Below are 24,065 nucleotides of genomic sequence, written 5' to 3' on the forward strand. Positions count from 1 at the left end.
TGGGTTTAATTTCGCACCCGTATGCCTTTCTATCATAACAACAATGCTATATAAGCACTCTAAGGTGTGCCATATGAGACTGCTACTGTTCCTTCACAAGGGCCCGTATACTTATTTTCCAACAGAATAGTTGGTGACCTGACAACTCAATATCCGGAGTCGCTCGAATAAACCACCTGCCATTGTGTTCCAGCCAATTCAAATCCAACGGTCTATCGTCATCTCCCACTAGATGTCCTTCAGTCACGTTGTACACAGGTGCCATTGGCAACAACAACAACAAAAAATTGAAAGAGACATCTTTTTATAGGTCTACGGTCCCAGTGAGCAGGGAGACGAGATTGAGCCCTCCTGTATAGGTGGGATTAGGTTTGTAATCCCCCCCTCCCTGTTGTGTTATCTGGTCTCGGGGTGGTGGCGGGGCTCCATGGCACGTTATGGAGTTCCTCTACCAGTTAATGGGATTAGTGTTGGCAGCTTTGTGTTGTTCAGCGTTGGTTTAGATGAACATGTGCTCCCTGTGAGGTGTGTCATAGGCTGTGTCCGAAATGGCACCCTTATGGGCCCTGGTCAAAAGTAGTGCACTAACAATATATAGGGAGCAGGGTGCCGTTTGGGACGTAGTCGTAGATGGTTATCCACACAATCTGCCTACCTATCTAATCTCTGTCCAGTAAGAAGAATGGCTTACATTGTGTTCTGCATTGACATTACAGCTGTGAGATTACATGACCTGTGCTATGCTATTATTCATGCTTTGTAATTGTTAGATTGGCACCGAGCTGACGTAAGCATTTCCCCTACGACGCTAAACAAACAACAACCTTGCCGGATGATGAAATCCACTCCCGTCAGAGCAAACAATTTAGTATCCACCCCCCTGACAAAATGAATGCCTGACATGAATGACAGTCTTTCCCTTTACCCTTCCCAATATATCCATTGCAGACCCGGGATTAAATACTAGAGTGCCAGATGTGCAGTTTTCAACAATTATATTGATTCCATTGCACCAGGAAAGCTCAATTATGCCCAGCTTAAGTATTTTCAAATCATTTCCAATAGTATTTCAACCCAGGTCGGATCCAGGGCCAATGGCGTGTCTATGTTGCTTTCCTGACACGTGGCAGTTTTGTTCATATTTTTATACGCTGGACATTTCCATAGAGTAGAATTAACGTCAGGGAGAAAATCGTCAGGGAGCGCGCAGGCTGGAGACCAGGCTTGCTCCCCTCCACTCACAACAGTGTCACACTACACATACCAGTCACGTACCACCGCTATGGAAACAGAACGCGCCGCTACAGATCTACGTTCTCTGACTGACCTCCCCATGGTCCCGTTTATCTTTGCAGCAGAGTTTGTTTCTGTCAATGTCACTGGATGTTGACAGTACCAATCTTGGCACAAAGGTCGCCAGGTATTTATAGAAAGTCTTTGTGTCTTTAGTAGGCTGTTAGTAGCTGTCAGAATGCCGTCATATTCTGACTTTTTCACCACCTGTACTGGTTCGCCACCAAAATGAGTCAACAGATGTATATACTGTCCCATGAATTTCACTTGTGCTTTTTGATCGTTTTACTGAATGTTTTCTGTCTGTGTGTGTGTGTGTGTGTGTTCAGGTGGGGTTACGTTCTTCGTGGCCTTGTACGACTATGAAGCCAGAACTTCGGACGACCTGACGTTCAAAAAAGGGGACCGCTTCCAGATCATCAATAACACGTGAGTTCTTGTGGGCCCTGGCCAAAAGTAGGCCACTATATAGGGAATAGGATGCCATTTGGGATGCAGGCTCCCTCTTTGCACCCGTGCTATACAACTTTCGTCCTACATGTTAAATAAAGGTTAAATAAAAATCTAATTAAAAAAATTAAAGAGTTTAGAGTTTAGTTTTCACCCTCTGATCCTGTTTTTTTTACACCCAGATCGCTGGAGTCTTTCATTTATTTAACGAACCCCCTTTAACACAGATGTGTCTTAGGTCATAAATACCTCTCTGCTCTAGAATGTAGCCTTGGTTGACTTTGTTCAATTCAAATATAATGCAGTGCTGCGTGCCATAATATAGCTATAGAACACATGCATAAAAGACAGCATGTACAAGACATAACCAGACTTCCGTTACTAGGAACCGTGTGTGCTGGAGTGTGCAGACATAGTAGTGACACTAGATCTGGATGATTCTCTCTTTCGCTCTGTGTTTTTCCCCCTACAGAGAAGGGGACTGGTGGGAGGCGCGCTCCATCAACACAGGGAAGAAAGGATACATTCCCAGTAACTATGTGGCTCCAGCTGACTCCATCCAGGCTGAAGAGTAAGGCCCTTGTTTATCCTCTCACCTAACCTAACCTGATTAGGACCTCCACTGACACAACAGCGCTATCCTAACCACAGCATCATGATCATGCATCACATGCCTCTCACTGGAAGCCCATTCACATTTATTTTTATTTTTTATTTTATTTAACCAGGCTAGACAGTTATTTGCAATAACAACCCACTGTACCCCAGGAGGCTAACTGCCTTGTTTAGGGGCAGAATGACAGATTTTTACCTTGTCAGCTCGGCGATTCGATCCAGCAACCTTTCGGTTACTGACCCAATGCTCTAACCACTAGGCTACCTGCCGCCCCCAAACTAGAATAGCTCATAGCTTCTTCTGCTCTCCTGAGGCCATATGTATCAAGCGTCTCAGAATAGGAGTGCTGATCAGGTTCCTCCTGTCCATGTAATCTTATTCATAGCGATGTAGATCGCGATGTAGATCACAGATGTAGGATCTTAATTAGATCAAGACAACTTTCCTGCAATTTTGAGGTTTAAAAAGACTTCTGAAGTTTCCACTTTGACATTTCAGACTTAATTTTCATAATGTATCAACCCCTACCAAAAAATGTCCATTAATTCGCATGACTTGTTGCTGCAGGATTATTTTCCTGCTGTAGAAAACGGTCTCAAATTTAAAACGGGCTCTAAATCAGCACTCCTACGCCTGAGACACTTGATCCATGTGTCCCCAGGGGGTTTCATCTACCATCTCGTGTTGGATATAAGCCTAGAGGTTTATGATCGTTTAGCAAGGAAATAGAATGTAATCCTGTTTGTTCGATGACCCCTGACGGACTCAAATAATTCTGTATTTCCTCTCATTGTGTATTTCAAGTTTGACTTTTCCAAACACGGAGATGATCCTTACGAGTATTGAGTCAAATAAAGTTAATAATAACATAAGCCGGTATTCATGTTAATGTGTGTCCTCATAAGAATAGTGTGCTAGTTCTGGAGCGCAGTAAATACCTGGAATGGCTGGGGTTTCTCAAGGACAGATTTGGGAAAGGCTCATTTTTACAAAGGCTCAACTCATTCTAAGTCTGTGTTCTTCCTCAGGTGGTACTTTGGTAAAATGGGCCGTAAAGATGCCGAGCGGCTGCTGTTGAATCCAGGCAACAACCGAGGCACCTTCCTGGTGCGAGAAAGTGAAACCACTAAAGGTGATGATGATTAACGTGGAAAACGTGCATGGACTGCATCTCAAGTAACACGCTATTCCCCATGTAGTGCACTACTTTAAAGTAAAGTGCCTCAGAATATGGGTGTGCTGATCTAGGATCAGATTCTCCCCGCCCAGAATAATCTGATTCATTGTGATCTAAAAGGTGAAACTGATCTTAAATCAGCACTTGAGCTCATATGGTGCCCTAAGTAGTGCACTATATGGAGAATAGGGAGTCATGTAAGACATAGCCAGTGACACTCTCATTTACATGAATAGATAAAGCCTAGATCTTAATACTGTTGGTTGGATGGACGAAGAATCTGGTCATTGTCTCCTCCAGGTGCCTACTCCCTGTCCATACGAGACTGGGACGATGCCAAAGGCGACAATGTGAAACACTACAAGATCCGCAAACTTGACAACGGGGGTTACTACATCACCACACGCGCCCAGTTTGACACACTGCAGAAACTGGTCAAACACTACACAGGTAGGTCTTGTAGCTCTTTTTCATAGGATCTCTCTCTCTCTCTCTCTCTCTCTCTCTCTCTCTCTCTCTCTCTCTCTAAGCCACTCACTCACCTCTCTTCTCTAACACTTTCTTACAGACCTGCAACCCTCCAAATGTTACCTTGCTAAGCGTGAGACACTCCTATTCATTTCAATGAAACCTGGGTGGAAGCAGCACGGCTCCGCGTGAGGCTTGCACTGCTCATCGTAAAATTACACTGGTTCTATTTTGAAGAGTATGATGTGCAGCTCACACACAAGAACACTTAATAAAGTGGCTTGCGTTCTGTTCACGCCGGCAAAAGGTCACGCGTCCAGTGTGTTACCTAAAAAACAACTGTTTTCCCAACAACCGAGTGAAGCTCCCCAGTAACTTTCTCATTCACAGCTTCCCTCCCTTCTCCAAAAGCAGAGCAATTCCTGATCTAAAATTCACTCTCTTTTACCACAGTCTCTCTCTGTCCCTTTCTGTGCTTCGGTAATACCTGGCTTACCTGTAATTGTCCCGGTGATTTCTCCAGCTAGAGGAATGGTATTCAGATTGAATATTTAATGGATACCTTCCTCAAGTGCTTCTCTTGCCGCTAAAGGAGAGAGGTTAAAGCGCTCTGGGAGAGCCCACTTTACGGCTTGGTTTCAAAATGCACCAGAGAAGAGTAGATTATGTCCCGAATGGAACACTGTTCCCTACATAGTGCATTACTTTTGACCTTAGCCCTATGGGACCAGGGCGAAACGTAATGCACTACAGTGGGGCAAAAAGTATTTAGTCAGCCACCAATTGTGCAAGTTCTCCCACTTAAAAAGATGAGAGAAGCCTGTAATTTTCATCATAGGTACACTTGAACTATGACAGACAAAATGAGGAAAAGAAATCCAGAATATCACATTGTAGGATTTTTTATGAATTTATTTGCAAATGATGGTGGAAAATAAGTATTTGGTCAAATAACAAAAGTGTACCTCAATACTTTGTTATATACCCTTTGTTGGCAATGACAGAGGTCAAAGTTTTCTGTAAGTCTTCACAAGGTTTTCACACACTGTTGCTGGTATTTTGGCCCATTCCTCCATGCAGATCTCCTATTGAGCATTGATGTTTTGGGGCTGTTGCTGGGCAACACAGACTTTCAACTCCCTCCAAAGATTTTCTATGGGGTTGAGCTCTGGAGACTGGCTAGGCCTCTCCAGGACCTTGAAATGCTTCTTACGAAGCCACTCCTTCCTTGCCCGGGCGGTGTGTTTGGGATCATTGTCATGCTGAAAGACCCAGACACGTTTCATATTCAATGCCCTTGCTGATGGAAGGAGGTTTTCACTCAAAATCTCACGATACATGGCCCCATTCATTCTTTCCTTTACATGGATCAGTTGTCCTGGTCCCTTTGCAGAAAAACAGCCCCAAAGCATGATGTTTCCACCCCCATGCTTCACAGTAGGTATGGTGTTCGTTGGATGCAACTCAGCATTCTTTGTCCTCCAAACACGACGAGTTGAGTTTTTACCAAAAAGTTATATTTTGGTTTCATCTGACCATATGACATTCTCCCAATCTTCCTCTGGATCATCCAAATGCTCTCTAGCAAACTTCAGACGGGCCTGGACATGTACTGGCTTAAGCAGGGGGACACGTCTGGCACTGCAGGATTTGAGTCCCTGGCGGCGTAGTGTGTTACTGATGGTAGGCTTTGTTACTTTGGTCCCAGCTCTCTGCAGGTCATTCACTAGGTCCCCCCATGTGGTTCTGGGATTTTTGCTCACCGTTCTTGTGATCATTGTGACCCCACGGGGTGAGATCTTGCGTGGAGCCCCAGATCGAGGGAGATTATCAGTGGTCTTGTATGTCTTCCATTTCCTAATAATTGCTCCCACAGTTGATTTCTTCAAACCAAGCTGCTTACCTATTGCAGATTCAGTCTTCCCAGCCTGGTGCAGGTCTACAATTTTGTTTCTGGTGTCCTTTGACAGCTCTTTGGTCTTGGCCATGGTGGACTGTTTTGAGGTTGTGGACAGGTGTGGTTGTGGACAGGTGTATTTTATACTGATAACAAGTTCAAACAGGTGCCATTAATACAGGTAACGAGTGGAGGACAGAGGAGCCTCTTAAAGAAGAAGTTACAGGTCTGTGAGAGCCAGAAATCTTGCTTGTTTGTAGGTGACCAAATACTTATTTTCCACCATTATTTGCAAATAAATTCATTAAAAATCCTACAATGTGATTTTCTGGATTTCTTTTCCTCATTTTGTCTGTCATAGTTCAAGTGTACCTATGATGACAATTACAGGCCTCTCATCTTTTTAAGTGGGAGAACTTGCACAATTGGTGTCTGACTAAATACTTTTTTTGCCCCACTGTATATAGGGAATAGTGTGGGACATAATCTACTTTTCTCTGGTGCATTTTGAAAACAGCAGGTCCAAGCCGTGTTAAACCATCCTCTTCTCATTCATATTTTAGCAGTGTAATTATAAGCTGAATTTAGCCGTATCGCATGGCGTACGGAAACACTTGAAGTAATGTGTGAAATGTCCCCTTTTTAAGCTACGTTCGGTTTTCCTTGTATATTAGTAACTCCTGTGACTCATACAAATATTGACCATGGTATTTATGTGTATGGGTGTGTGCGTGCGTGCATCTGTGTGTGTGTATATGTGTGTGTGTCTGTCTCCCCTCTCAGAGCATGCAGACGGGCTGTGCCACCGGCTGACCACAGTGTGCCCCACGGTGAAGCCCCAGACTCAGGGACTGGCCAAGGATGCCTGGGAGATCCCCCGGGAGTCCCTCCGCCTGGAGCTCAAACTGGGCCAGGGCTGCTTCGGAGAGGTCTGGATGGGTAAGACTACCCACACACATACAGACAGACAGAGACACACACACATACTTGACACATAAAATCACCCAGCAGTGCTATTTGTAGAGTTAGCTCAGAGTAATTGTTTCGATTTTTCAACCATTCCCGAACCTGCAACCAAAAATAAGCTACACATGGGCAGTAGCAAAACAAGTGACCAAATGATTGTCTCTTCGCATGCAAAATCTGCAGAGCTGTGAGGGTTGTATCCCCCATATATATGACATTCTATTGGTTGTAAGAATTCTGTTTAATAATTTAAATTGGAAAAACTACGTTTTGAACCCGGCGTCGTTTTGTGTATCAATTCATAAACCATGTGAATGGAATTGGTTTATCAAAAATCTCCTCCCAACTACTTTTCAACCAGTATGGCGCATCTGTCAATTGTTTGGTCCTAAAATGAACCTGAGATACTTTTTTTATCTCTCACAATTTTCTATAGCCAACTTTGGTCTTTAATGCAAGGCTAACAGACAAGTTCCTTACCTTCTCACATATCCACTTGTGTCATACATTTTTGCAGTAATGCTGCAATCAGTTGGTTGTAATTTTGGGAAGAGCAGACATTTCCATGTATTTTTATTAATTGCATGTGTGACATAACTCCACCAGTCCTATTTATGATATAATTCACAAAGATCATATTTATTTATTTTCATAAATAATGTTTTTTCATCAATTAGTATATTTGAGTTAAACCATAGTATTTGTTCTGTATTTTATAGTGGATTAAACTGAAATTGCAACCAACCAACTGTTCCTAGGCTGTCATTGTAAATAACCATTTGTTCTTAACTGACTTGCCTAGTTAAATAAAGGTTAAAATGTATATAAATATTTATTTCAATAAAGGGGAAAGGGGCATTCTTAAACATTCTTAGAGAACCAGTTCAGATTTAAGTATAGTTTTTGTGTGATTGAAGCCTTTAGTGAGAGTTCCGATGCTTTAATATTTAATAATTTCTGCCCTCGGAATTAATATTCATGATATAAAAAGGCCTGTTTAATTTTGTCTCGCTTCTATTCCAAATAAAGTGAATATTTTTTGCTCATATAATTTAAAAAACTTTTTTAGGTGTAGGCAGGGCCATAAGTAAATAGGTAAACTGGGATATGACTGAATAATTAATCAGGGTGCACATCATTATTCAGTATTAATCCAGAGAGGTTAGAAAAATGATCTAGCTCCTGTCAGGCTGTGCAGGGATCCAAATCAGTGTACAATGACACCTTTGTTTTTAAGCCCTGGATTTCTAGCCCCTCAATATTGTTGTCGGATCTGACTTTAATAGCTAACATTTCGATGGCCATAATAAATAGATATGCCGATAGTGGACAACCTTGTTTTACTCCTCTTGACAATTTATTACTTTCTGAGAAGTGGCCATTATTTACTATTTTACATCTGGGGTTACTGTACATAACTTTAACCCATGTTATAAGAGATTCTCCTAAATTAGCGTAGTCCAGGCATTTATATATACATTTCGGGCGTACTTTATCAAAGGCCTTTTCAAAGTTAGCTATGAATACCAGGCCTGGTTTCCCTGATTTTTGTTGTTATAGTGTTCTTTTGTTTCCAGTACTTATCTGATATTATCTCCAATGTATTGTCCATATAAAAACCTGTTGTAAATGACTATTGTATCTGGAAATGGCAGATTTGTTTATTTTTATGGAATAAGCGTACAGAGGCCCATTATCAGCAACTATCAGTTCTGTGTTCCAATGGCACGTTGTGTTAGCTAATCCAAGTTTATCATTTTAAAAGGTTAATTGATCATTAGAAATCCCTTTTGTGATTATGTTAGCACAGCTGAAAACTGTTGTTCTGATTTAAACAAGCAATAAAACTGTCCTTTTTTAGACTAGTTGAGTATCTGGAACAACATTCGATTACAGGCTCAAAATGACCAGAAACAATGAACTTTCTTCTGAAACTCATCAGTCTATTTTTGTTCTGAGAAACGAAGGCTATTGCATGCAAGAAATTGTCAAGAAACTTCAGATCTTGTTCAACGCTGTGTACTACTCCTTTCATAGAACAGCACAAACGGGCTCTAACCAGAATAGAAGGAGAAGTGGGAGGCCCCGGTGCACAACTGAGCAAGAGGACAAGTACATTAGAGTGTCTAGTTTTAGAAACAGACGCCTCACAAGTCCTCAACTGGCAGCTTTATTAAATAGTCCCACAAAACACCAGTCTCAACGTCAACAGATAAGAGGCGTCTCCGGGATGCTGGCCTTCTAGGCAGAGTTGCAAAGAAAAAGTCATATCTCAGACTGGCCAATAAAAATAGAAGAATAAGATGTTCAAAATAACACAGACACTGGACAAAGGAAGATTGAAAAAAAGTGTTATGAACAGACAACTCTAAGTTTGAGGAGTTTGGATCACAAAGAAGAACATTTGTGAGAGACCGAAAAAATGAAAAGACGCTGGAGGAGTGCTTGACACAATCTGTTGTAAAGACGACTAGCTTTATTGAGCCTCTGCCATGTATATCTCACTCGTCTGGATATTTAAGCCTCCATATATCCACTAGTTCCAATATACTGATAATATTAGTAATTTCCTTAAGTGTGAGGGTGATAGTTTGCAGTGTGATTTCCTTTATGTTCCATTGAGTTACACTATATATACAAAAGAATGTGGACACCCCTTCAAATTAGTGGATTCGGCTATTTCAGCCACACCCATTGCTGACAAATTTATAAAAACGAGCACACAGCTGTGCAATCTCAATAGACAAACATTGGTAGTAGAATGGCCTTACAGAAAAGCTCAGGGACTTTAACATTGTGCCGTCATAGGATTACACCTTTCCAACAAGTCAGTTCTTCAAAATGCTGCCCTGCTAGAGCTGCTCCGGTCAACTGTAAATACTGTTATTTTGTGGTGAAAACTTCAAGGTGCAATAAGGCTCAGCCGCGAAGCGGTAGGCCACACAAGTTCACAGAACGGACCAGAGAGTGCTGAAGCATGTCGTGCATAAACATTGTCTGTCCTCAGTTGTGAAACTCCCTACTGAGTTCCAAACTGTCTCTGGAAGCAATGAGCAATGTCAGCACAATAACTGTTTGTCGGAAGCTTCATAAAATGGGTTTCCATGGCCTAGCAGGCGGCTGCTCAAGGCTAAGATCACCATGCACAATGCCAAGCGTTGGCCGGAGTGGTGTAAAGCTCACTGCCATTTGACTCTGGAGCAGTGGAAACATGTTCTCTGGAGTGATGAATCACGCTTCATCATCTGGCAGTCCGACAGACAAATCTGTGTTTGGCGGTTGCCAGGAAAACGCTACCTGCCGAATGCACAGTGCTAACTGTGAAGTTTATAGTGGAGGAGGAATAATGATCTGGGGCTGTTTTTCATGGTTCAGGCTAGGCCCCTTAGTGAAGGGAAATCTTTGTCAAGATAGGTGTGGAGGAACTTGACTGTCATGCACAGAGCCCTGACCTCAACCCCATCGAACACTGTTGGGATGAATTGGAAAGCCGACTGTGCGCAAGGTCTAATCGCTCAACATCAGTTGAGGTCAGTTGAGGTCAAGTCTCTGCAGCAATGTTCCAAAATGTAGTATATTTCGCCCCCATGTACACATGGATCTTAGGGTATTTAAGAGATAGGGGCCCATCCTTTAAAAAGAGCACAAGGTGACACCTACAGTACAGATCCAGATTCTCAGCCAACGTAATTTCGAACACATTCGCCTTGTTTGTACCCCTTCCCAACTCGAGAGAATACTTTGTGTGAATGCATATACAGTTTGGCTGTTTAAGAAGGCATGCTAAATTGAGCATGAATGGGAAGATTTAATTAACCAATATCTAGTCCAAGCTGATGGAGCTCGCATATCCCCTTTCCCCCCAACACCCACACAAGTGTCCCCATTTGTGACCTATCTTCCGAGTGCAACTCCCTCCCCATGGGTTACTGCCCTCCCCATGGGTTACTGCAGCCAGTGTTTCCAGCACAGCCATTACCTGGGTGGGGGTAATCCACCGGAATTCCCACCGGCTAGGTGCGAGGTCATCAAGGTTCTCATTAGCAGCTTTGAGAAAATCCCATCTGGGTCTTTGGCTTTTGGACCTACCCTGCCAGGCAGGGTCAGACTCTTGTGGGGGCGGTGCTGCTTTAGTGGATCTCAGACCGCATCCACCTTTCTGTCATGACTGCATAGGCTACTTGCAGCAGGCCTATAAAACGGATAAGGACTAATCCTTAGTGGGTGGGTCACTCAGGTGGGTGTCTAGGATATAGGGTTGGCACTGTTCGATCATGATAGGACAAAAAACAAGTTGGTTAGGACAAAAAACAAGTTGGTTAGGACATCTACTTTGCATGACACAAGTAATTTTTTCCAACAATTGTTTACAGACAGATTATTTGACTTATAATTCACTGTATCACGATTGGAAAATTCCAGAAAATGATGTCATGGCTTTAGAAGCTTCTGATAGGCTAATTGGCATATTTTGAGTCAATTGGAGGTGTACCTGTGGATTTATTTCAAGGCCTACCTTCAAACTCAGTGTCTCTTTGCTTGACATCATGGGAACATTTTTAAAAATCAGCCAAGGCCTCAGAAAAAAATTGTAGACCTCCACAAGTCTGGTTCATCCTTGGGAGCAATTTCCAAATGCCTGAAGGTACCACGTTCATCTATACAAACAATAGTACGCAAGTATAAACACCATAAGACCATTCAGCTGTCATACCGCTCAGGAAGGAGATGTGTTCTGTCTCCTAAAGATGAACATACATTGGTGCGAAAAGTGCAAATCCATCCCAGAACAACAGCAAATGACCTTGTGAAGATGCTAGAGGAAACAGGTACAAAAGTATATATCCATAGTAAAACGAGTCCTATATCGACATAATCTGAAGGGCCTCTCAGCAAGGAGGAAGCCTTTGCTCCAAAACCGCCATAAAAAAAGCCAGACTACGGTTTGCAACTGCACATGGGGACAAAGATCGTACTTTTTGGAGAAATGTCCTCTGATCTGATGAACAAAAATAGAACTGTTTGGCCATAATGACCATCGTTATGTTTGGAGGAAAAAGGGGGAGGCTTGCAAGCCAAAGAACACCATCCCAACCATTAAACACAGGGGTGGCAGCATCATGTTGTGGGGGTGCTTTGCTGCAGGAAGGGACTGGTGCACTTCACTAAATAGATGGCATCATGAGGACAGAAAATTATGTAGATATATTGAAGCAACATCTCAACACATCAGTCAGGAAGTTAAAGCTTGGTAGCAAATGGATCTTCCAAATGGACAGTGACCCCAAGCATACTTCCAAAGTTGTGGCAAAATGGCTTAAGGACCTCAAATTCAAGGTATTGGAGTGGCCGTCACAAAGCTCTGACCTCAATCCTATAGAATATTTGTGGGCAGAACTGAAAAGGCGTGTGCGAGCAAGGAGGTCTACAAACCTGATTCAGTTACACGAGCTCTGTCAGGAGGAATGGGCCAAAATTCACCCAACTTATTGTGGGAAGCTTGTGGAAGGCTACCTGAAACGTTTGACCCAAGTTAAACAATTTAAAGGCAATGCTACCAAATACAGGGCTCCGGGCAGCCGAGCGGAAATGGAGGAAAACTCGCCTCCCTGCGGACCTGGCATCCTTTCACTCCCTCCTCTCTACATTTTCCTCCTCTGTCTCTGCTGCTAAAGCCACTTTCTACCATTCTAAGTTCCAAGCATCTGCCTCTAACCCTAGGAAGCTCTTTGCCACCTTCTCCTCCCTCCTGAATCCTCCCCCCTCCCTCCTCCCTCTCTGCAGATGACTTCGTCAACCATTTTGAAAAGAAGGTCGATGACATCCGATCCTCGTTTGCTAAGTCAAAACACCGCTGGTTCTGCTCACACTGCCCTACCCTATGCTCTGACCTCTTTCTCCCTCTCTCTCCAGATGAAATCTCGCGTCTTGTGACGGCCGGCCGCCCAACAACCTGCCCGCTTGACCCTATCCCCTCCTCTCTTCTCCAGACCATTTCCGGAGACCTTCTCCCTTACCTCACCTCGCTCATCAACTCATCCCTGACCGCTGGCTACGTCCCTCCCGTCTTCAAGAGAGCGAGAGTTGCACCCCTTCTGAAAAAACCTACACTCGATCCCTCCGATGTCAACAACTACAGACCAGTATCCCTTCTCTCTTTTCTCTCCAAAACTCTTGAGCGTGCCGTCCTTGGCCAGCTCTACCGCTATCTCTCTCAGAATGACCTTCTTGATCCAAATCAGTCAGGTTTCAAGACTAGTCATTCAACTGAGACTGCTCTTCTCTGTATCACGGAGGCGCTCCGCACTGCTAAAGCTAACTCTCTCTCCTCTGCTCTCATCCTTCTAGACCTATCGGCTGCCTTCGATACTGTGAACCATCAGATCCTCCTCTCCACCCTCTCCGAGTTGGGCAACGCTTGATTGCGTCCTACCTGACAGGTCGCTCCTACCAGGTGGCGTGGCGAGAATCTGTCTCCTCACCACGCGCTCTCACCACTGGTGTCCCCCAGGGCTCTGTTCTAGGCCCTCTCTTATTCTCGCTATACACCAAGTCACTTGGCTCTGTCATAACCTCACATGGTCTCTCCTATCATTGCTATGCAGACGACACACAATTAATCTTCTCCTTTCCCCCTTCTGATGAAATCTCTGCATGTCTGGCAGACATATCAGTGTGGATGACGGATCACCACCTCAAGCTGAACCTCAGCAAGACGGAGCTCCTCTTCCTCCCGGGGAAGGACTGCCCGTTCCATGATCTCGCCATCACGGTTGACAACTCCATTGTGTCCTCCTCCCAGAGCGCTAAGAACCTTGGCGTGATCCTGGACAACACCCTGACGTTCTCAACTAACATCAAGGCGGTGTCCCGTTCCTGTAGGTTCATGCTCTACAACATCCGCAGAGTACGACCCTGCCTCACACAGGAAGCGGCGCAGGTCCTAATCCAGGCACTTGTCATCTCCCGTCTTGATTACTGCAACTCGCTGTTGGCTGGGCTCCCTGCCTGTGCCATTAAACCCCTACAACTCATCCAGAACGCCGCAGCCCGTCTGGTGTTCAACCTTCCCAAGTTCTCTCACGTCACCCCGCTCCTCCGCTCTCTCCACTGGCTTCCAGTTGAAGCTCGCATCCGCTACAAGACCATGGTGCTCGCCACGGAGCTGTGAGGGGAACGGCACCTCAGTACCTCCAGGCTCTGATCAGGCCCTACACCCAAACAAGGGCACTGCGTTCATCCACCTCTGGCCTGCTCGCCTCCCTACCACTGAGGAAGTACAGTTCCCGCTCAGCCCAGTCAAAACTGTTCGCTGCTCTGGCCCCCAATGGTGGAACAAACTCCTCACGACGCCAGGACAGCGGAGTCAATCACCACCTTCCGGAGACACCTGAAACCCCACCTCTTCAAGGAATACCTAGGATAGGGTAAGTAAGGGTAGGTAATCCTTCTCCCCCCCAACAAGATTTAGATGCAAGTGGCTGTTCCACTGGTTGTCATAAGGTGTATGCACCAATTTGTAAGTCGCTCTGGATAAGAGCGTCTGCTAAATGACTTAAATGTAAATGTAAATGTACTAATTGAGTGTACATAAACTTCTGACCCACTGGGAATGTGATGAATGAAATAAAAGCTGAAATAAATCATTCTCTCTTCTGACATTCTGACATTTCACATTCTTAAAATAAAGTGGTGATCCTAACTGACCTAAGACAGGGAATGTTTACTAGGGGTAAATGTCAGGAATTGTGAAAAACTGAGTTTAAATGTATTTGGCTAAGGTGTATGTAAACTTCCCACTTCAACTTTATGTTTGTATATCCCACATCTGCGTAAAAGTGAAGACTCGCTCTGTCACAGTGGAATCCGCTTCTTCGGGGACTCAAGTCCTTTCAGCTTCAGCTCATAACTTCATGTGTGCTTTCCTCTATGTACCCAAATACACCCCGTTTGTCACATTGTACCTATGACATACTGTGTAACTCTATAAACAGTAGCCATACTATAATATGTCAGAGGTTTGCATCCCAAATGGCGCCCTACTCCATATGTAGTGCACTTATTTTGACCAGGCTGTGTAGGGAATAGGCTGCCATTTGGTACACATACATAATGTGTACTGTGCTGGAAACAACCATTTGTTTACTCCTGTTTACACTATTGTCTTTCTGGTACAATATGACTCAAACATGCCTTTTGTCATTCTATTCAGGCACGTGGAACGGCACCACCAAGGTGGCGATTAAGACCCTGAAGCCAGGCACCATGTCCCCCGAGGCCTTCCTCCAGGAGGCCCAGATCATGAAGAAGCTGAGGCACGACAAGCTGGTGCCCCTCTACGCCGTGGTGTCTGAGGAACCCATCTATATCGTCACTGAGTACATGGCCAAAGGTACACATCATCATACGCACGTATAGCAGACGCGTTTAAATCACACACACACACATATTATTGTACACACACGCATGTGACATGGAAATCCATCGACGTAGTTACAAAGTACATGACTAAACGCACCCATGATTATGACACACGCAATCATAAAGGCACGTACTCATGCATCGCATAACCCATCTGCATAGGGGCAGTAGTCAGAGGGCTTGTTCGACATTGCAGGCGACTGGCGACTGACTGATCTACAAATGACCTTGCATCATAAATAACTACTCCTTATTATTTGTGGATCAGGCAGTCAGTCACATTTTACCCAAAATGCTTCACTTCGGCAACAATGTGGAACAAGCCAACAGACATGGCTAGGTAGCAGGTACACATGTTCATGACACACACAGATGCAGTGACGTGTGTGTGTGTGACTGGCAGCATGGTGTTGAGATGTAGATCTACGGCTGATCAGATGTGTAATTAAAAAAGGTATAGCTAGAACCTCTCTCCAGAAGGGTCCTTACACACTCACACACACGCCTGGGGCAGGTGATTGGCTGACTGGCTCAGCTGGCGCTTGTTATACATGTGTGATGGAGTTGGAGAACCTGACATGGAATTTAATACAAATAAGAGAAAGCATGAGATTTGGACGTTAGTTGTTGAATGTCTCCGAAAGATCTTAGGGCGCAGAACTTGTGAGAAAGTTTGGAATTAGAAGTTTTAGATATTACGCCACAATGCACACGTCACCCTATTAGAAGTATCCCGGACAATTTCCTTAAATATTTAATTTTTTAAGTGTTATGGCCGTTTTAATTAACGTACCCTACCGGTTGAAAGTCCTTGGAAATCCCATGTGGGTTTTGGAGGCCCGGAGCAGAGATTTTTAATTGAAAACCGCAGCAGTTTTGTGGCGAGCTTTCATCTTTCTTGACTGCAATGCGTCTCACTGTTTCTTTTTAATTAGTGATTGAACACTAATGACTTATCCCTAAGTGGACTCAGTGATGTGTGTGTGTGTGTGTGTGTGTGTGTGTGTGTGTGTGTGTGTGTGTGTGTGTGTGTGTGTGTGTGTGTGTGTGTGTGTGTGTGTGTGTGTGTGTGTGTGTGTGTGTGTGTGTGTGTGTGTGTGTGTGTGTGTGTGTGTGTGTGTGTGTGTGTGTTCTAAATTATATTGCATTGGTGTGTGTGTGTAGACTAGCCTAACTCACAAGGGAGTGTGTGTTTATCCCATTGATGTCCCCTGTGACTCTAATCTTGGTTTCCTCTCACACTGAGGAAATGTTTGTGTCCCAAATGACACCTTATTCCCAATATAGTGTACTAGTTTATATAGTGTACCAGTCACCAGGGCCTCATAGGGCTGTGGTCAAAGCTAGTGCACTATATAGGGAATAGGGTGTCACACGCTGCTAGCTTCATCAATACCAAGGGAATATTTAAGATGTCGTATTTAAGAAGCCTTAAGTCACTATTTCTGTGGTGTTTTGTTGCCGCACCGTTGGCAACATTTACAGCACTCTCTCTCTGGTACAGTAACTGTCATGTGTTGCTGATTTTGTAATTGTAGGAAGTTTGCTGGATTTCCTGAAGGAGGGAGATGGTAAATTCCTCAAGCTTCCCTTGCTGGTGGATATGGCCGCACAGGTAAGTCAAAAGTCAGCCTCTCAGTAAACCACCATGTATGATTACAAGTTTCTCGCCCATCAGTTTCTCCACCTAAGGATACGTTTGGCCTCTTTTTGACTACCAGTAGTACATGAAAAAACGATTTATTCCTTTCTCCATCACAAGATTCCTCCCTCTTGTGTGTATCGATGGGTCCCAGATGGCAACCTATTCCCTATTTAGTGCAATACTTTTACCCAGGGCCCATAGGGCTCTGGTCAAAAGTAGTGCACCATATAGGGATTAGGGTGTCATTTAGGACTTACCCTAAGAAAGCCTGCTCAGCTCTGAGTGGGTCACATCAAATATTAACGTGGGCATCAGTGAGGAAATGGAGTGTTTAAACTATTTTTCTTGTTTTCCTCAGATCGCTGACGGTATGGCTTTCATCGAGAGGATGAACTACATTCACAGGGACCTCCGTGCCGCTAACATCCTGGTCGCGGACAACTTGGTGTGCAAGATCGCCGACTTCGGTCTGGCCAGGCTGATTGAGGACAACGAGTACACAGCTAGGCAAGGTTAGTAGAGCACAGAGTAGGCTTGAGTGGGATACCGTATACCGGGGTATTTGGAAATAGCCACGGGGTGGTTCTTTAATACCATCAATACTAATAATTTTAAGTTTTTCAATACATTGTAATATTTGTAGCTATGTTTAAAGTAAATACCTGTAGTCAACTTGTGCAAAGCGTTCTCATTTCACCTGTCACATTATTTTACATGATGAAGCTTACCTAGTTCCCCAGAACAGTTTATCCAGTCACGTGTTTGTTTGTAAATAGCACAACGGGAGAAAGAGGGAGCAGGTAAGTCCAACTGTGTATTGACAGGGGTCGTGTTTTATATTGAAAGTCTTTTATTTATTTTTTGGGCTTCAATAGAGTGGTCAGGGACGGCGCAACTATAGTTTTCCTTCACAGAAAATACATAAGTGCAACACAGAAAATAGCTTCATTTTCGTCAGATTGACAACACAGGTGCAGCGCTATTTGGCTGGCAGCCACACAACTAAATGAGCTAACAATGAAAAAGCAAATACGATGTACGGCCATATTTAGGCCTGTCGTAGAAAGACTGTAGCCAGCTACATTTCCTAATGTTTTGCTTCAAGTTAATCTTGAAAAGCACCAGAGTTAAGTAGCTGCACATCAGCCTGCTCATCGAATGCCCGTTAGTGAATTCTCATCCGAGTTTAGAAGTGCCACTTGCGCACAACATTTGTCTGGTGCCGAGCAAGAAATTACAATAAGAAGCATTTTAGATCCGTGTTTACAAAACACAGCAAGATATTTCTTATGCGTTTCATTTTTTTTTTACATGTGTGAAAACCGCATAATTCTGTGTTAACGTGATCCCTAAGTTTAACTTGCTATCTAAGTAAGTGGCTGAATTATTAAAGTGATGGGGCATCATGTTGTGCTAGCGTTTGAGAAGTCAAAGCCTTCTGAATGAGTTATTTGTACAGCTGCCCCTGCTATTTTGATTTCCTCGCATTTTTTTCGCCACTCTGTTCTTTGTGGTCTCCTCCTCCCACCTCTTCTCCAAGCAGAGCAGTCAGGCCCATTGCCCTAGTGACTCCACACAGACATAGCTTGTAGACATGCTGCTGGAGAGCCAGTACGGCATGCATTAAAACTTTGTTCATTTGCACAATGTCTCTCGTCCCTGGGATTAAACACCTCCCCCTGCAACTGGTTTCTGGACTTCCTGACGGACCACCCCCAGGTGGTGAGGGTAGGCAACAACATGTCTGCCACACTGATCCTCAACGCTGGGGCCCCTCAGGGTTGTGTACTTAGTCCCCTCCTGTACTCCCTGTTCACCCACAACTGCATGGCCAAACATGACTCCAACACATTAAGTTTGCTGCCGACACAACAGTGGTAGGCCTGGTCACCGACAACGATGAGACAGCCTATAGGGAGGAGGTCAGAGAACTGTCAGTGTGGTGCCATGACAACAACCTCTCCCTCAATGTGAGCAAGACAAAGGAGCTGATCGTGGACTACAGGAAAAGGCGGGCCAAACAGGCCCCCATGAACATCAACGGAACTGTTGTGGAGCGGGTCAAGAGTTTCAAGTTCCTTGGTGTCCACATCACCAACAAACTTTCATGGTCCAAACACACCAAGACAGTCGTGAAGAGGGCACAACAAAACCTTTTCCCTCTCAGGAGACTGAAAGGTTTGGCATGGGCCAGATCCTCAAAATGTTCTATAGCTGCACCATCGAAAGCATCACCGCCTGGTATGGCACCTGCTCGGCACCTGACCGTAAGCTACTACAGAGGGTAGTGCATACGGCCCAGTACATCATTGGGGCCAAGCTTCCTGCAATCCGGGACCTATATAGTAGGCAGTCTCAGAGGAAAGCCCATAAAATTGTCAGACTCTAGTCACCCAAGTCATAGACTGTTTTCTCTGCTACCGCACGGCAAGAGGTACCCGGAGCACGAAGTCTAGGACTAAAAGGTCTCCTCAACAGCTTCTACCCCCAAGCCATAAGATTGCTCAACAATTAATCAAATGGTCACCGGACTTGTACGTTGACCCCCCCCAAGGTCTACAACTTGTTGTATTCGGCCCATGTGACAAATAAAGTTTAGGTAGCTCCTACCCACAGTGCCTCCCCCAGAAAGTATTCAGACTCCTTGACATTTGTCACAATTTGTTGGCATTCTAGCCTTATTTTAAAACATGTATTAAATCATCTGCCTATACACAATACCCCATAATGACAAAGCAAAAACAGGTTTTTAAAAATATTTGCTAATTTATTACAAATAAAAAAACGATATCACATGCTGCCACCACCATGCTTCACCATAGGGATGGTGCCAGGTTTCCTTCAGACGTGGCGCTTGGCATTCAGGCCAAAGAGTTTAATCTTGGTTTCATCTGGTCTGGGAGTCTTTAGGTGCCTTTTGGCAAACTCCAAGTGGGCAAATTTTGTTAGCATTCTGGTAATAGATGCCCAATGGTCTTTTTTTAATCAAATATATATATGTATTATAATATGAGAAGAACAACATTCCCACCTCTTTCATTGTCAATAATAAACATTTCTTGATGAAGAATGCTGAAAATGCTGTGATTGAAGAAAGATTGTTCAGAGATTAAATTACATTTAAATAATTATAATTTCTACACATTTTCTACCTGGTTTAAGTCGTTTTAAGTATTTTTCCATTAATAAAATATATATACAGTGTATATACAGTGGGACAAAAAAGTATTTAGTCAGCCACCAATTGTGCAAGTTCTCCCACTTAAAAAGATGAGAGAGGCCTGTAATTTTCATCATCGGTACACTTCAACTATGACAGAGAAAATGAGAAAAATAATCCATAAATTCACATTGTAGGATTTTAATGAATTTATTTGCAAATTATGGTGGAAAATAAGTATTTGGTAACCTACAAACAAGCAAGATTTCTTGCTCTCACAGACCTGTAACTTCTTCTTTAAGAGGCTCCTCTGTCCTCCACTCGTTACCTGTATTAATGGCACCTGTTTGAACTTGTTATCAGTATAAAAGACACCTTTCCACAACCTCAAACAGTCACACTCCAAACTTCATTATGGCCAAGACCAAAGAGCTGTCAAAGTACACCAGAAACAAAATTGTAGACCTGCACCAGGCTGGGAAGACTGAATCTGCAATAGGTAAGCAGCTTGGTTTGAAGAAATCAACTGTGGGAGCAATTATTAGGAAATGGAAGACATACAAGACCACTGATAATCTCCCTCGATCTGGGGCTCCACGCAAGATCACACCCCGTGGGGTCAAAATGATCACAAGAACAGTGAGCAAAAAGCCCAGAACCACACGGGGGGACCTAGTGAATGACCTGCAGAGAGCTGGGACCAAAGTAACAAAGCCTACCATCAGTAACACACTACGCCACCAGGGACTCAAATCCTGCAGTGCCAGACGTGTCCCCCTGCTTAAGCCAGTACATGTCCAGGCCCGTCTGAAGTGTGCTAGAGAGCATTTAGATGATCCAGAAGAAGATTGGGAGAATGTCATATGGTCAGATGAAACCAAAATATAACTTTTTGGTAAAAACTCAACTCGTCGTGTTTGGAGGACAAAGAATGCTGAGTTGCATCCAAAGAACACCATACCTACTGTGAAGCATGGGGGTGGAAACATCATGCTTTGGGGCTATTTTTCAGCAAATGGACCAGGACGACTGATCCGTGTAAAGGAAAGAATGAATGTATCGTGAGATTTTCAGTGAAAACCTCCTTCCATCAGCAAGGGCATTGAAGATGAAATGCGGCTGGGTCTTTCAGCATGACAATGATCCCAAACACACCGCCCGGGCAATGAAGGAGTGGCTTTGAAAGAAGCATTTCAAGGTCCTGCAGTGGCCTAGCCAGTCTCCAGATCTCAACCCCATAGAAAATCTTTGGAGGGAATTGAAAGTCCATGTTGCCCAGCAACAGCCCCAAAACATCACTGCTCTAGAGGAGATCTGCGTGTAGGAATGGGCCAAAATACCAGAAACAGTGTGTAAAAACCTTGTGAAGACTTACAGAAAACGTTTGACCTCTGTCATTGCCAACAAAGGGTATATAACAAAGTATTGAGAAACTTTTGTTATTGACCAAATACTTATTTTCCACCATCATTGCAAATAAATTCATAAAAAATCCTATAATGTGATTTTCTGGATTTCTTTTTCTCGTTTTGTCTGTCATAGTTGAAGTGTACCTATGATGAAAATTACAGGCCTCTCATCTTTTTAAGTGGGAGAACTTGCACAACTGGTGGCTGACTAAATACATTTTTTGCCCCACTGTATATACTGAACAAAATTATAAATGCACCATGTAACAATTTCATTGCGTTATAGTTCATATAATAAAATCAGTCAATTTAAATGAATTTGAAATATATTTAGGCCCTAATGTAAGGATTTATGCCCTCCCAGGCCCACCCATCCCTGGGAAGTCATAGGCCAACCCACTGGTTTGGCCTAGCTCCCCAATCAGAATGTATTTTTCCTCACAAAGGGGCTTTATTACAGACAGAAATACTCCTCAGTTTCATCAGCTGCCGGTGTGATTGGCTCGTTAAATGTCATTATTGTAGAGCTCATAAAATGCATTGAATATATGGCGCATCAGGATTGGATGTTCATGCTGATCAAAGCTCTAATCAAATTCAGACATATTTATATCCTTTATAATGCTTTAGATTGACACTTCAGGTTTTAGTGGGAAATACCGGGTTTCCCGGGAGAAAAGTGATTTATTCTCGGAATTGAACATTTGTAAAATACCGGGAAAATACTCAGCCCTATTTCCTACCATGGTAAATTAGGCTAATGGCGAAAAGCAGATGGTCATATCCAATCGGATTAGTTGAGGTGAGTAAACTCAAGCTTCCTGCTGCTTAACCATTTAAGCCCAATGGTTTCAGCAGAGAACTAACACTCCTTTTCCCACTCAACAACACTCTAAAACCTCAAACCTTTTGGAATGGGACTTTTGATTTTTCGCCCCGCAGTGATATATTAATGATGTAGGATTCTTTTTCGATCAATTACCTTGCAATCAGATCACACTTCAACCGTAAAAAAATTCAGCTATGATTCATTTTGTTACGGGAGGTCAATAGTGTAATTGTTATGGCAGACTTGAGTGTGAACTGTAATATCGGTCACCTCTCAGTGGTTATGGTACAGAGCTGTAAAGGTCTCTGATGACCCCTAGTGGAAGTTAATGTTCTGTCTCTCTTCTTTCTCTCTCTGTATTTCCCCCTCTTCTCTCTCTGTCTTTGTCCCTTCCCGCTCTTCTTTTATCCCTTCCCCTCCTGGTTTTTAGGGGCCAAGTTCCCCATCAAGTGGACGGCTCCTGAGGCTGCTCTGTACGGCCGCTTCACCATCAAGTCAGATGGCTGGTCGTTCGGCATCTTACTCACCGAACTGGTGACCAAGGGCAGGGTGCCCTACCCAGGTGAGAACACAGACAAACTGAAAAACCATGTTTGCGTCCCACATGGGACCCATTTCCCTATACAGTGCATTTCCTTTGACTAGAGCACATAGGGAATGGGCACTATGTAGGAATTAGAGTGCCATTTTGGGATGCAGTCCCATAACAACAATGTCAGTCTGTGAGGCTGTCCATCTGGTTAAGATACTTCAATTGTATGATGCCTGAAGCTGGGAAGCAGATTTCTTGTGTGACCAGGAGGAGTAGTCATAAATTAGATGCCAGCGCAATGTAAACAAGGAAGTGACTAATTTGGTTAAAGGTGATCCGTCACAAGTCTTATAGCCTAGACTAGTTAATACTGTCATAGGAAGTGGGCCAGGGGTGACACTGTCTGATTGCTGTTTTTGTCTCTGTGGGGTAAACACACACACACACAAGCTGGCTGAGATTAGAGGAGACCATCTGGTGGGATCTGATCCGGAGATTGAACACCACTCTTGTTTAGAACCATCTGTCCCAGACTGATCGAGCTCTGGGGAAAGAGAGGGAGGCTGGCGGGTGCTCTGAAACACTGACACACACAGACACTAACCTTCAGGCCAGGCTTTGGAACCGAAATTATTTTCCAATCGTTTCGTTCTGGACAGTACCATTATTATAATTTTTTTCCCGACCAGCAAAATGAAATTCTGAACCGGTTTGAACCCCTAACCCTTTCTTTTACTTTTTAAACCTCTTGAAATGAACATTTTTATTACATTTAGCTCGATATTAAATGACTTCACCAATCAGTGCAGGTAGAGCAGGTTGCTATGGAGTGTGCAAACTATTTACATGCATTGTACAGACCATTGTAGGGCGCGAGATGCGACTGAACATTTGCAGGTGGGGAGAGACGGCGGAGGAAGAGGCTTGACTTGAAGCGCTGGGCATCTTGTTGTTATGACATTCGTTATCTGAATTAGGCCCACAGAATTATACCTACGGAGGAGCGGCTTCTACAGTATGAAGGAACTTTGAGTGTCTTTGAACATCAGAGAGTTGCCTTAACGTTGGACCAGAGCTAGCTAGCTAGCTATCTAAGAAGCGTGTGTGTGCAGAGCGGCACCAGAATTTAAATGAAAACAAGTCTTCCCTTTTTGTAGTTAATAAATAACTACAGTGCCTTCGGAAAGTATTCAGACCCCTCA

At 43.8% G+C, this 24,065-nt stretch overlaps 1 protein-coding gene across 1 annotated transcript in view; it reads left to right on the forward strand.

Moving 5' to 3' along the window:
* Nucleotides 1–24,065, forward strand: part of LOC118361502 (tyrosine-protein kinase Yes-like) — a 59,046-nt gene that overhangs the window by 30,890 nt on the left and 4,091 nt on the right. The window contains exons 3-11 of the mRNA XM_035741492.2: nt 1,623–1,722; nt 2,216–2,314; nt 3,388–3,491; nt 3,837–3,986; nt 6,685–6,840; nt 15,080–15,259; nt 16,827–16,903; nt 17,292–17,445; nt 22,762–22,893. Coding sequence (XP_035597385.1) covers nt 1,623–1,722; nt 2,216–2,314; nt 3,388–3,491; nt 3,837–3,986; nt 6,685–6,840; nt 15,080–15,259; nt 16,827–16,903; nt 17,292–17,445; nt 22,762–22,893 — 1,152 coding nt within the window. The remainder of the gene's footprint in view (nt 1–1,622; nt 1,723–2,215; nt 2,315–3,387; nt 3,492–3,836; nt 3,987–6,684; nt 6,841–15,079; nt 15,260–16,826; nt 16,904–17,291; nt 17,446–22,761; nt 22,894–24,065) is intronic.

This window comes from Oncorhynchus keta, chromosome 28 (genome assembly GCF_023373465.1).
Source record: "Oncorhynchus keta strain PuntledgeMale-10-30-2019 chromosome 28, Oket_V2, whole genome shotgun sequence".
NCBI lineage: Eukaryota > Metazoa > Chordata > Actinopteri > Salmoniformes > Salmonidae > Oncorhynchus > Oncorhynchus keta.